General features: G+C 32.3%; 1 protein-coding gene across 2 annotated transcripts; it reads right to left on the minus strand.

Moving 5' to 3' along the window:
* Positions 1 to 1,037: 1,037 nt before the first annotated feature.
* Positions 1,038 to 6,559, minus strand: LOC112712685 (protein indeterminate-domain 4, chloroplastic). Of its 2 annotated transcripts, none has more exons than XM_025765620.3 (4): positions 6,310 to 6,559; positions 5,954 to 6,129; positions 5,111 to 5,507; positions 1,038 to 2,561 (listed from the first exon to the last, which is right to left on the minus strand). In XM_025765620.3, the coding sequence occupies exons 2-4, from the start codon at positions 6,099 to 6,101 to the stop codon at positions 1,283 to 1,285; spliced, it is 1,824 nt and encodes a 607-aa protein (XP_025621405.1). In that variant the 5' UTR covers positions 6,102 to 6,129; positions 6,310 to 6,559; the 3' UTR covers positions 1,038 to 1,282. The 2 variants fall into 2 exon arrangements, with proteins under 2 accessions (XP_025621405.1, XP_025621406.1); XM_025765621.3 differs by having other exon boundaries at positions 5,954 to 6,109; positions 6,310 to 6,527.
* Between the last annotated feature and the right edge of the window lie 7,340 nt (positions 6,560 to 13,899).

The raw sequence follows: 13,899 nt of genomic DNA on the forward strand, positions 1-13,899 counted from the left end.
TTGTTAACTTTAAATTTTAATTTTTTTAAAATTTAGTTTCAAATGTTCAGTTTTTAAAAATTTTGAATATTCTTTTTTAGGTGAAAACTCAGGTGCAGTTAATGAAATGAAGTTGATAGTTAAAAGTTATTAGATGATAATTTAATCAAATTCGTCAAATTATTTAACGACTCTTAACTATTAATTTTATATGAAATTAACTGCAACTGAGCTATTTCTTTTTTTAATAGTAAATGTTAACTATATAATATTAACGTTATAATATTAACTCTCAAAATTTTCTCAAATACTATATGCATAATTGCATGCATCTCGTGGTACGTTGATGATATAATATATTACATTTTTTGTTTAATTATAATAAATTATTTTATACATACAATAATTATGAAAAAAAACTTCGTCGTGTCACTTTAATACTACTGTTTGAATAATGCTTTTCCTAAAAGCAAGGTAGTAGGTAGCGAGTACAAAAATTCTTAGCATTATTAATTTTTGAGGAGTTGTAAGGTTTGGTCAGTAATGGTATAATATATTTAATTGTGATGATTTACAATTAGAAATTATTAATGATGAAACTGAACGGAAATTTGGTTTCGTCTTATCCATTGGAATGTAGCAAACATGTGAAGATATTCTCAAAAACAAATTCAAAAAAAAAAAAACTAATTAAGCAGCCAGCTCCATCGATAACAATAACATATCACGTTCATTCTCTGTGTATGTGTGTGTGAGAGAGAGAAAGAAAGAGCATCCAACACAACCTGGCTTTACCAATTACAACATGCAATGCTTTTTTTTTTACTGTCTCTTTAAAATTTGTTTTATTTACTTATTGGTATTAGTTTTCTGTCACCGTCAAAGAGCTTTGAGGGTTCGAATCCCGCCTTGTGCATGCAACAACCCATTGGCCAGCGACAAACCTTTAAATAGAGCTCAGTACTGTTAGGATTAGTCATTGGCCTGTCGGGTTAGGAGATACTATCGAAACAAAAGAGAGTAGATAATAATAATAATAATAATAATAATAATAATAATAATAATAATAATAATAATAATAATAATATGTGAACGAGGTTTGTTCAAGAAAGATACTACTACAAGGATTGCGGTTTTTGGAATTGAAACCCTAATGTCATAATGTGCCAATTAGAGAAAGAGAAAAAAAAATAATAAAGAACAATTGTTTTTGAACAAGTTCATACGTAAAACAACTAACATTGTCTGTTTTTAATTTAATTTGATTATTTTCCTTGATCATTGCAGAGATGAAGAACTAACTTCAAAAACGGTGGCTTGGTGTGGCTGATTGTGCTGATTTCAGGTCCGAATCCAAAGAACTCAAGGTATTCATCATTCCTTGTTGTTGTTGCTCTCTATGTGTTTGTGAAAATGCATGTGTTGTTGCACCAGTGTTGATGTTTCTTACCATTCCTCCAACTCCAAGAAAATCCAATGTCAACTTATCAGACCCTCCAAAACTGACCCCAAGATGATTCTGAGGAAGCTTATTGGTATTACTAGAATCCTGTAGGCTCTGATGAAACTGATGATGATGATGATGATGATGATGATGATGACTGAGGTTGTTGTTGTTATCATCATTCCCTTGATGCACATTGTCAAATATGGAACTAGTAGTAGTGTTTCCTACATTACTGGCAATGGAGTTCATCAACCCATGAAGGTGTTGCTGGTGGTGATGATCATTTTCCATGCTTGATCTTCTTTGATCACTTCCAAATGCAACATGATCAGAGACAACAAGTTCCCTTTCGGATTTGTTTGAGGAACTACTACACATTCCCCTAAGGATAGAAGAACCATTATTATTGTTGGTGGTGGTAGTTGGACCCATTTGTGCAGCTTTCTGAAGCAATGCAGTGGCTGACATATGAGGGGACACGTTCTCATGTTGCAATGAAGATGAATTTCCAAAGAGTGAAGACAAACCTGAACCAACTTGGTCACCGTAGAGTGTTGATGTTGTTGTTCCTTGTTGGTTACTATTGAATTGGTCAGGGATGATGGTTCCACTGCTATTGTTGTTGTTTGGGAAGAAGCTAAGGTTGAAAAGATTGGAAGAATTATTAGAGTTGGTGTTGGTGGTGTTTCCTTGAAGATCAGGAAGTTGCATTAGACCATGTAATTGCTTGCTTGAGAATAATGAACCTTGTTGATGAGTTTGGTTGTTGTCTTCAAATGCTTGATTTGGGTCATTGATGAAGAAAGGTGAGGGATTAGTGAGTGATGATTGGGGTGAGTGTCCAAATGATGAAGACTGATGGCTTAAAGGCGGGATTAAGTGCTCGAATTTGGCTGCCCCGGCGCTTCCGAGACGGAGGATGCCGCCGCCGCCGCTGCCGTGAGTGGCGCCACTTTGGTGATTCTGGAATTGGGAGATTTGGGTGCCTAATTGGGAGAGGCCTAAGGTCATGTGGTTTGTGTTTGTGGCATACAAATGTGTCCCTCCCAAAGGGTTCATGGTGCCATTTGGGTGCCTTGCACTTTCTTGAGCTAGGGCATCACAGAAGGCCCTATGAGTGATGAAACTGTCACGTCTGAAATAATAATCAAATAATATTATTAGCAACGATAACATACACCTTAATCAACATGATACAACAAATTATTATTAGGTCACTACTAACTACTAAGTCATAGAACTTAACACTGGCGATTTTGCAAGAGAAGCTTCGGATAGAAGAAGAATTACTTAAGAGGAAATAAAGATAGATTCAAAAAGAAGGAGGAATTTAATTCACAATTTCATTATATTTATATTTATATTATTTTCACTCATGACTAAGGTTCATTTTACTAATTGAATGAACTAGACTCATTATACATGCTACACTGAATTTATCCGACTATCAATCAAGACCTAGCTAGGTTGTTGTAACTGTAAATGATGGAATGGTTAAATAAATAAGATTATATTGAATTTAGACTCGAGATAAAAAGTAAGGAAAAACTTATGGGAGTTTTACAAGATTACCATTTATCAATGTCTTCAAAAATTGTTATGAAAGGCACCTACTGTACCAAAATTCAAATCGATAAAAAATAATTACATCTTTAACATCCCATTCACAATAGGAATTTCTCTTTTACATGATTGTGCATAATTTTTTTTTTATAATAAGAATTTTAAATTTTAGATTTTTAATATAAAAATTTTGATAGAAAATATAAATAAATAATTTATTTTTGTAACACACAGATAACAGATCTCAAGTGATCATAATAATCAAAATCGTATTAATGGTTATTTATTAATCATTTCTAAAAGTCAACCACTTTGCAACCATATCAACACCAAATATTCTCAAATTAAAGAAGGACATTGCTTTATTTTTCTGATGAACATGATAACATGCTAATCATGCAACCAAATATATATAAACGATGAATTCCAAAGGAAAATTCTATGTTAAAAAAATGAAGTAAAAAAGGAAAGAAAGAAAAAGAGGTAGTAATGATGATAAAATTGGAATATACAGTATTTGGGTGAAATGATCTACAAAATTGAAATTAGTAGAAAACTGAAACAGAAGGAGAGGGCCGCGGGATTATGCCAAAACGTGATACAAACCAAGAACTCCAAATCGAACTACCACTTTGAGTTCTCTCTTTGATCAATGAAAGAGAGAATTATTTGCAACTTTGATGAAAGTCAATTAATCATGCATCCAATATGGGGCCAGCCTCAATAAATGCAAACTACCTCAAGACTTGTCTATTTTCTACTACAAGAATTCATTACAACACAAACGTACCATGAGAGAATTGCTAAATTCTCGGGAAAATCCTTTGAGAATATATCTATTATAGATCCAACAATTAATGCTTATAGAGAATCTTTGTTTTACTAAATCACTCTCTATTATTCTTTTTTCTAAAGGCAATAATAATTAATTCTTGCATATTTCTTAAACATATTTAACTGTGTTTAAAAAATACTTATTTTTCTATAAATATAATTAAGAATTTTAAAGTAGACATTAATTAAATAGGTTTGTACATCTTAGAAGTACAGAAACATTTTTTTTTTTTTTGATAAAGAGTTGGGCAGTGATGACAATTAATATAAGCACATTGGACCCATTGCAAGAAAGTACCTGGATATTATTAATTATTACATTGAACTACACAATATATTTGATATTTGAAGCATAGTACATGCAAGTAGCCAAGACGAAAGAGAACAAAACCCAGCATCTCCAACTCATGTGAGAACAAAATGAGTATCACTGTGTCCCTTACAATGTTTTTACTTAACTACACGTGAATGGGGGGAATAAGGATATGAGAGGTGGTGGCACTGTTCCCTAGTTAAGACTAGGACCATAGTTGAAGTAATTACCTATTAGCATTCTTTGTTTTTTTCTTCCAAAAAAACACATCTCTATTTTCTTGTACCCAATTTTTAACAGTGTATCTACTCACGTGTCAGCAGTCTCTCTGCCTGCCATACCACCTCCACTAACACCCACACTCACACAAAACTAACTGAGCCAGAAAGAGAGCAAAATCTCTTTCTTCACATCCAACTTTTCTTACATCTTTAAATTAACTTAATCTCTTATTCTAGGAATTTATTAGTAGTGCAAAATGGTAATAAATGATGTAGGAGTTGTAATTATATCATGCATGATGATGAATAGTGGTAGTTGACTGTAACTAAAAAAGAATAAATAGAATTTGTCAGAGAAATAATCATTCATGTATTTTTTTATCAGTTTAAATTAAAAAAAATCTCATGATATAGTATTAAAAAATTTACGATTAAAAATAAAGAAATTTTGACTTAATAAAAGGTAATAAAATACAACTGTTAGAATATAATTAGGATCAATTAGTTTTATTTAGTATATTTAAATATTTATTATAAGAGATTAGCATCTATAAATATTCTTTTATATTATATCATTTTAGACAACTTGAACACACTCAATAATATATAAATCATTTTTTCTGTTTAGTCTCTTATTTTTAACGATAACTATTTATGAACTTGTTTAAATTATTGAAAAAATTGATTTGTAGTTAATTATATAAGAATAATTTACGTTTAGATAGGATGGAATGATATAGATATGCAGAATACCTAGAGAAGAGAGTGCCACAATCGCATCTATACTCTCTGGTTCCGCAAGTTTTAGAATGAGCCTTCCAATCGGATTGAACAGCATATTTCTTAGAACACTTGTCACACTTCCACTTCTTCTCGCCATGCTTGCGAGAGTAATGCTTCTTGATCCCAGTGAGGTCTCCCAAGGCCCTGGAAGGGTCGTGGTGGACACACGTGGGTTCGGGGCACAGATAAACCTTTCTCTTTGGCTCTTTGTTCGTCTTCTGCTTCAGCTTCCATGGTAGGTTGTGTCCTCTTCTGTGTAGCTGTAGGTTTTGCTCCCTTTGGAACCCTTTGTTGCATACCTCGCATATGAACCTGTTTGTTGCCATTAGTGTCTTTGGCGATAGTGCTATCACTTCTGCATCTGGATCTGTATTAACAATTATTAGAAATTTCTATGCTTCTCGCTAATTACTAATCACTTTCTTTTTTTATTATTATTCTTGTTCTAGACAACTACGTACACGTATTTTAATATTATTAATAAAATAGAAATTATCGTCGTCAAAGAATATTATATATAAATTAATTAACCACAAGGTCTTAGCTTATTAAGAACTACCATCAATCAGAGAGAGAGAGAGAGAGAGATTGCCCTAAATAAGTTATTATAAATCGAGATTTAGGGTTTGGTGGTGCTGGTTTATGAGAAGAAAGAAACCAAAGAAGAAACTTCATTCTTTATAGTGTGTGAGAGTATTCATATATGTGTGTGTGTATATATATATGTTGACTTTAAGTGTGTGTATATATAAAATATATAATAATATAATAATTTAAATAATAGGAATTGGAATTAATATATAAGGGACTTGCTTGGTGTTCCAGGCTGATTCCTTCGTTTCTTCTGAGGAACAGCGGGAGGAGTAGAAGCTGAGGAGGCAGCTATGGAGGATTGATGTGCAATCTGGCTTTGACTTTCTTCTCTGACTCCCAAGAATGGTGTTGATGAAGCAGCAGCCATAGTAATAACTGCTTTAATGCAAATAAATCTGCAGCAATTAATTAATTAATTCAATTCATCATCAGCTGATGAAAGAGAGAGGAAAATTCAATTGCATGTATGCTGTTTCCTTCAGCTGTATGTCTCTTGATGGAAAACATGATTATTTTTATTAAAAAAGAAAGAAAAGAGAAGCAGCAGATAAGAAAAGGTGAAAGAGAAGAAGGACCTGATGATTTGATTTTGTTGGTGTATGATGGAAAAAAGGATTGAGAGATGAAAGAGTAAGAGAAGGAGTATCTCAAGAGACAGCAGCAAAGAGGAGACGAAGAGAAGAAAACAATTCAGCTCAGTATACCTACTTTATCTTCTCCCTATTGTTTTCTTATGCCATACAATTTTTTATTTATTATTATTTTGGATACTTTTCCCTCTTTTTTATTCCACAATCATTTGGCGTCACCAAGATAAATTATAATACCACTTGACATGCCTACTGTCCACCCATAGCTATATCTACGTATTAGCTACCTAATTAATTATTATTATCAATAATATGTTTTTTATACATAAAAAAAAACTTAATTTAATAAGAGAAGAGATATAAATCACTATATTTCTAATATTTTTTTTATACAAGAGCTTTGTATTTATTATTTTTATGCTAATTTTTCTTTTAATTAGATTAATAAGGATTGAATTCTAAATTTTTTAATCGTAAAATTTCTTATGTCATATTATAAAATTATTATTTTTAAAAATATTAAGTTGATAAAAAAAATACATAAATAAATATAAAAATATTTTTATGTAAAAATATATATTAGATATATAACTAGAGGAAATATAGAGAGTCAATATATGTTTTGTACAATGTATATAATGAGGTTAATTTTAAACTAAAATTAAAGTATCAGATGTTAATTTAAAATTGTTCATATATACTTATTTTAGAATAATAAAAGTGTATTTGTGCAAACAGTTTCAAATATCAGATGTTTATTATCCATGGTATTAGGATGATTATTTTGAATAATATAAATGTATTGTGTTTAATAAATTAATAGTATTTTATCCTGAATGTTTGAACCTATACGATAGTAGCAGATGGTTATTTCTTTTTATTGAACAAAAAAATCAGCCTATTATACATATTATATACTTATTCCATTGGCTCCCTAACGAAATTCAACTAACTATTTATATATCTTTCCTTTTGTAATTTAAATTTTTTGGTAAATAGGTTTTATGATAACATATTATCCTAAAATATTTTTTTTCATAAAACAATAAAAAATGGCATAAAATTTATTATTATGTATATGATTGATGATAAGCTTTGTTAGTTAATTAAATGAAAATGAAAAGTCTAGGGGCCAGCAGTTTTATTGAATTTTGGCCAGCATATAACCAGCAGAGGAAGGTGAGCCATTGGATGAAATCTCATACCAATCTCACACCATCAAATCATCATTGATGGCTAGTTGATGGCTAACAATCACAAAAATTACTGGACCCTAGCATTGCTCAAATGAAAATGGAGGGTAGAGGTAACTAATGTCACTATTATATGTGGGAGCATAGTTGCAGAGGGGGGACTAGTATGTTAGTGTATGTGTGTGTCGTTCTTAGCAGAATATGATGGGTTTGTTTGGGGCCACACCGACCCCCTTAGCCCCCTCACACTCACACTCTCCTTATCTCTCCTTCTCTTATTTCGTATCTTATTCCTCACAACAAGACAACCCCTCTTTCGTCATTTCCCTCCCCCACACCCCCCTTTTCTTTTCATTTCATTTCTTCTTACTACTCCAATTTCACCTCCTTAATTGCCTTACTTATTAATTAATTTTTATTCAGTTTCTATTCTGCCCCTGTCTCTAGTAGCCCTAGCTAGATACATATATAGCAAACAAAACAAACTATAGTTATAATCTTAAATAGTTTCACAACCACGCATACAAGGTTGCTAACATCTAGGAGCAAAACAAGACGCCATAAAATTTCAAAGGGAACCCCGGCCCTTTAATTTGCCATAACTAGCCCACCAATATGCACAGCCACAACCACGTTCTGCAAAAACCATCAATCTCTGCAACCACGCTGACATACACAAACAAATCACAAGTAAACAACACCCAAAACCATGCCATATGTATGCATACATATATATATATAAATATTCACATTCAAATAAAAAGGAATAATATTGATCCATCTCAATGTAGTCATGGCCCTAAGTCTTACATTATTATCAATTTTAGGGAATTAATTGGTCATATTATGGCCTACTAGAGTAGTAGGTAGTTATCCACCATGATGTGACAATTCTTTAAGATTATATTATAGGGCAGCGCGATGTTATTAGTTTATACAACTATTATTGGATAGGAATAACATACCTGAAAAAAATTATTTTATTAAGATCTTATTTGTATATATTTTGTTGGGTCCGAATTATTCAAATGCGGACAAAAATGCACCTAAATATTAGATAATTTTGTAAAAAAACTAAAATTAAATATATATTTCTGAAAAAATACATTAAAGATTGAATTTTGATATAATTTTTTGCAAACATGATTAGAAAAATGAGATATTATTATTTTTAAAATTTGGTAATTTTTTATAAGTATATATTGTTTTGTGAATTTTTAAAAGTATTATTGGTTGTTAACAAAAAAATTATAAAAATATATATACTTAACGAAAAATCACTAAATTTTAAGTATAAAAATATCTTATTTTTATAATCATGCTCGTAAAAAATTGCATCAAAATTCAATCTTTAAAATATTTTTTGAAAATATATATTTATTGTTGGGTATTTTTGTTGTGTTTTTAAATTATTTAAAAACATTTTTATCGACAACAAAATTTGAATGTATTTTTGTCGGCATTTAAATAATTCAATAGTATTTTTAGTGGTTAACCCTATTTTGTTATGCCAATTTATATATATAGCACCTTATAAATTATTGTTTTTACCCTTTTAAGAAATCCTCATCAAATTTTGTAGATTCTTCTTTTACTCGTTATTCGAATGTCCAAAAATTCTCGAGTCTCAATCTTTTTGAAAATTCAGATCCTATTTACTAATAACCATGTGTGAAGGGAAAAGTGTCACAACATAAACTTGCTTCCATTAGTGGATGACATTCCGAGCTGGGAAATCGACTATGAGAGTATATATAGAGCTAGCTAGAAGCAGAAACGGAAACTCGTGAAGGAAGTGAGGTTTTTTTAAAGTTGATAATTTTAAATGAGTGTATTTTTTAACAATACATAAAAAAAATAGTCACTCATTTATAATATATATGAAAATATAAAATACAACAACAACAAAATTTTGTCCCACTAGATAGAGTCGATTACATGAATCAAACGATGTCATTGTGCTCTATCATATATCATGTCTACAGAGAAATCGTTTACCTATAGATCTCGTTTGACCACCTCATGGATGGTTTTCTTAGGTCTTCCTCTGCTTTTTGTCATTTGTCAATCTTCCATCTCATCCACCCTTCTGACTGGGTATTCTATCGGTCTTCTCCTTATATGTCCAAACTACCTGAGACGTGATTCAACCATTTTTTTCACAATGGGTGCTACTCCAACTCTCTCCCTTATATCTTCGTTCCTTATTTTATCCAATCGCGTATGACCACTCATCCATCTCAACATCTTTATCTCTGTCACACTCAGCTTATATTCGTGCTCCCCTTTGGCCGTCCAACACTCCGTACCATAAAGCATTGCCGGTCTTATAGCGGTGCAATAGAATTTACTTTTAAGTTTTAAAGACACTTTTTTGTCGCATATAAAACCAGATGTATTCTGCCATTTTGACCAACCTGCTTGGATCCTATGATTTACATCCTGTTCAATCTCTCCATTATCCTATATGATACACCCAAGATACTTAAAACTTTTAACTTCTCGTAAGATGTTTTCTCCAATCTTCACCTCTATATTAGGGTTTTCCCTTCTCAGACTAAACTTACATTCCATATATTCCGTCTTGCTACGGCTTATGCGCAGACCATATCATTCTAGAGCTTCTCTCCATAAGTCCAACTTCTTATTTAGGTCTTTCCTTGACTCTCTCATAAGGACGATATCATCGGCAAAAAGCATGCATCATGACACAGCCTTTTGAATGTGCTCTGTGAGTACTTCCAAGACTAATGTGAAAAGGTATGGACTTAAATATATTTCCTGGTATAATCCTATACCAATAAAAAATTTCTCTATCATATCACCGTAAGTTTTCACACTAGTTGTGACCCCATCAAATTTTAAAGATATATATTAAAATATAAAATATATCTTCAAAATTTGTAAAATAATGTGATGGTTTCAGTGGCTAAGAGAAGGGGGGTTGAATCTTAGCCCCCTTTTTAAATGCAAACACTTGCTGACCTTCAGAGAAGACTTTTCTGTTTTTGCTCGTCACTGGATACGAGCAACTTTGTTTTGTCTCGTCCCTTGCCACGAGACTTTTCTTTTTGTCTCGTCACTTGGCACGAGACAATTTTAGTCTTTACTCCTTTACAGTAGAAACAGAAATGTAGAAGAGAAGAGTTGAAGATTACACCCAGATATATCCTGGTTCAGCTGCTAAGTGCAGTGCAGCCTACATCCAGTCTCCATCACAAACATGATGGAATTTCACTATAATCAATCTGATTACAACATGTAAAGTGCTAACCCAACTTACAAGGGGATTCCCACAGAATCATGAAACACAACATAGATGAACAAAGGAACTCTAAGACATCTATGGCTTTTTCTTTTAATTTTGCACTCTCTGCCTTTTTCCGCTCTATGGCTTTTTCACAACAAACTTCACTGTTTGCCTTTTTCCATGAGACTCAAGACATGACAAAATTAAACAAAAAAATACTAAACAGAAAACATTGAAGGAGAAGAAGAACTGCTAGCTTAGGTAGCTCTGAGAACTCTGTGCCTTGCACTCTCAAATCTTACTCCTTGCTCCAAACAGTGGCTGTTCTCCCTTTTTAAAGAAGAGAGAAGCCTCCACACTTGAAGCCAACACCCAAACCGACTTCTTCCTCCTTCAAGAAACAGAACCGGTTCGGCCACATAGAGAGAGAAGAGATAACCATGCAAAACCCAACATGCAATTACCTCAAGTCCTTTCTTGATCATCAACCTTCATCAATCCGAGCTCTCCATTCTTGGCTTCCTCTCCAAGATGGATTTCTGGCCCTTGATGCTTCATGATGATGATGACTTCATCTGCTTCAATCTCTGCCTTCAACCATCACTTCGCCACTCTAGCTACTCCCTGTGGTGGTTGAGCAGAATCAAAGACAAGCCATGCTTCAAGAATCTCACCTCTTTGCCGAATCTTCATCCTTCTTTTTGAGTATGAAGGATCCGAGATTACCTCACCAAATCTTACCAGATTAGGTGATAATCTCAGCCACATCATACTTTTCTTTTTCTTTTTCGTGCCATCAACTCGATGGTCTTTAGCCTTGCTTTTCTTTCCTTTTGGTAGCTCCAAGTAGCTTGCATGGCTTCCTGTGTAATAACCGAAGAAAGAAGAGGAAAGGGATGAGAGAGAAGAGAGAAAATATTCAATGGATTTGAACAATAATCAATGAACAAAGAGAGAGTATAAAAGTGAATTAAGTTTCCCACTTCCCTTTGTTGAGTAGCGTGTAGTGTCATAATAGTCATCAAATCAATCTTCTCTTTCTTTCTTATGTTTCCAATGCATTAATTAAATTTGAAATCCTTCACAATAATGAAGTGGAATCCGTTGGAAGCATTTAGGCATTTCATTTGCTTCATGGATTCGAATAAGGCATGGAAGCATTCATCAACATTGGGCTTGGTACCAATAAATTTCATTTTGGCCCAACTAGTAACAATTTCTTTCCTGATGGATTTTGAATCAAACATAGGAAGCTTTCTTTGGGCTTGGAGTAACAATATTAATCTAGCCCAATAAATCATTACAATAATTCAGCCATATATCATTGAATATTTTTGAATCAATGCTGAATTGGAAAGCAAATTCACACTTGGGCTGCAGCATTTTATTTTATTTTCGGCCCAAATTAAAACTGCATCACAAAATTATTAATTAACATATGTTAAAGGAAAATCAAATTAATAATTTTGTAATTAATATAATTAATAATGTTTAGTCATCACAAATATTAATTTAGAGTTTTCCAAACTCATCAATCTCCCCCTTGATGACAAACATTATTAAAATTTAAATGAAAAGAAATTTAGAGATTGAGTAAAGAATACTCTCTTTGAATTTGAATTTCTCCCCCTTTCTAAATGTCACATAGCTCCCCCTTGATGTATGCTTATTTAATCATGGGAAGCACTATCCTGTAACATTAAAATCAAGCTTCAAGAGACAATGTTATTTAGCATATTTTATAATACTAAATGCTTGATTTATGAGCAGTTTTAATTGATAATCAAAACTCATTTGATATCATAAACTGATTTACTGCTCAAACTATCAAAAAGAACTGTCCAAGTATTTTTCAAACATTTCCTGTTCGGATATCAGAGCAAAACAAAATGATGGAAAATTATTTGAAGTACATATTATCAAAACAAGGCAATTTTTATACTTTGCACAATTTTAAAGGAACTGCCAAAAATAAAGTCAAAACAGTAATCATTATATCAAGGTACAACAAATGCTTCATAATTACAACCAACAATCAACCAAGCATTTTACCAAGATAAACATTACACAATCAGCAGCAATAATGATAAAACAAGTGCATTATCAAGCAAGCATAAACAAGAGTGATCATGAACTCTTAAAAGAGTTTCATCCCCTATTTTCCATTTTCAATTTTCAGCTATTTTCTCCCCCTTTTGGCATCAAGGGGCACTGCAAAATAAATGAAAACAACATACCAAACAGCAGAATATTTGTTTTTCACCAAAACACAATGGTCCAGAGTATCCAAGTACAATACCTAAAACAAGACAACAAAAACTGTGTACAAACTCTAAATGATTCCTAAAAGATGAAGATTTCAAGGATTTGGATCCTTTAAGACTGAATCATATTTTCATAAGAAAATGTTTTTCAAACACCTTAATAAAATTCCATATCACACATGCATTTGAGCAAATAAATTTATCAATGATAATCAAAGCTCAAGTCAAAATTAATCCATAAAGTGCTCAAAACAGAGCCAGATCAGAGCATAAAACAGAGCGAAGCAGGTCTGCAAAATAGTGCAACAAATCAATGAAACATAACAGTTTCAATTCAGCCTTTTTTCTCTTCTCCTCCCCCTTTTGTCATCAAGGAGGGACCATGCAAAGCAATGCAATCCATAATAATTCAAGCATAAAACAAAACAGCATCGAGTTAAGTTTGGTACAGTCATGAAAATAGTTTCCTTGAGTCAAATACACATAGAGAAAATTAACAGAGCATTCAGCAGCAGCAACAGGTAACCAAAACTCAACATGTTCAAAAAATATTTCCTGCCAAACAATTCAATCAAGCAAAAATATCAAGCAACATAAAGTTCAACCAACATATCAGATCAAATAAAATTGGCAGGCAATAAACATCAAAAAATTCAGAGTATCATTAGATCAGTCACTCCCTATTTCTACTATCCTCCCCTCTTAAGATATGATGTGATAAGACCACAAAAAGATTTTGATTTTCAAAAAAATGATGAACTAACAAAACGGTCAGAGTGGGATCAAAGAGATTCAGTGGGGCCCATAGGAATTAAATTCTGCGTTGCCTCCCCCTTAATCATAGCTCTTCCAACATGCCATTATTTTT

Source organism: Arachis hypogaea, chromosome 9 (genome assembly GCF_003086295.3).
Source record: "Arachis hypogaea cultivar Tifrunner chromosome 9, arahy.Tifrunner.gnm2.J5K5, whole genome shotgun sequence".
Taxonomy (NCBI): domain Eukaryota; kingdom Viridiplantae; phylum Streptophyta; class Magnoliopsida; order Fabales; family Fabaceae; genus Arachis; species Arachis hypogaea.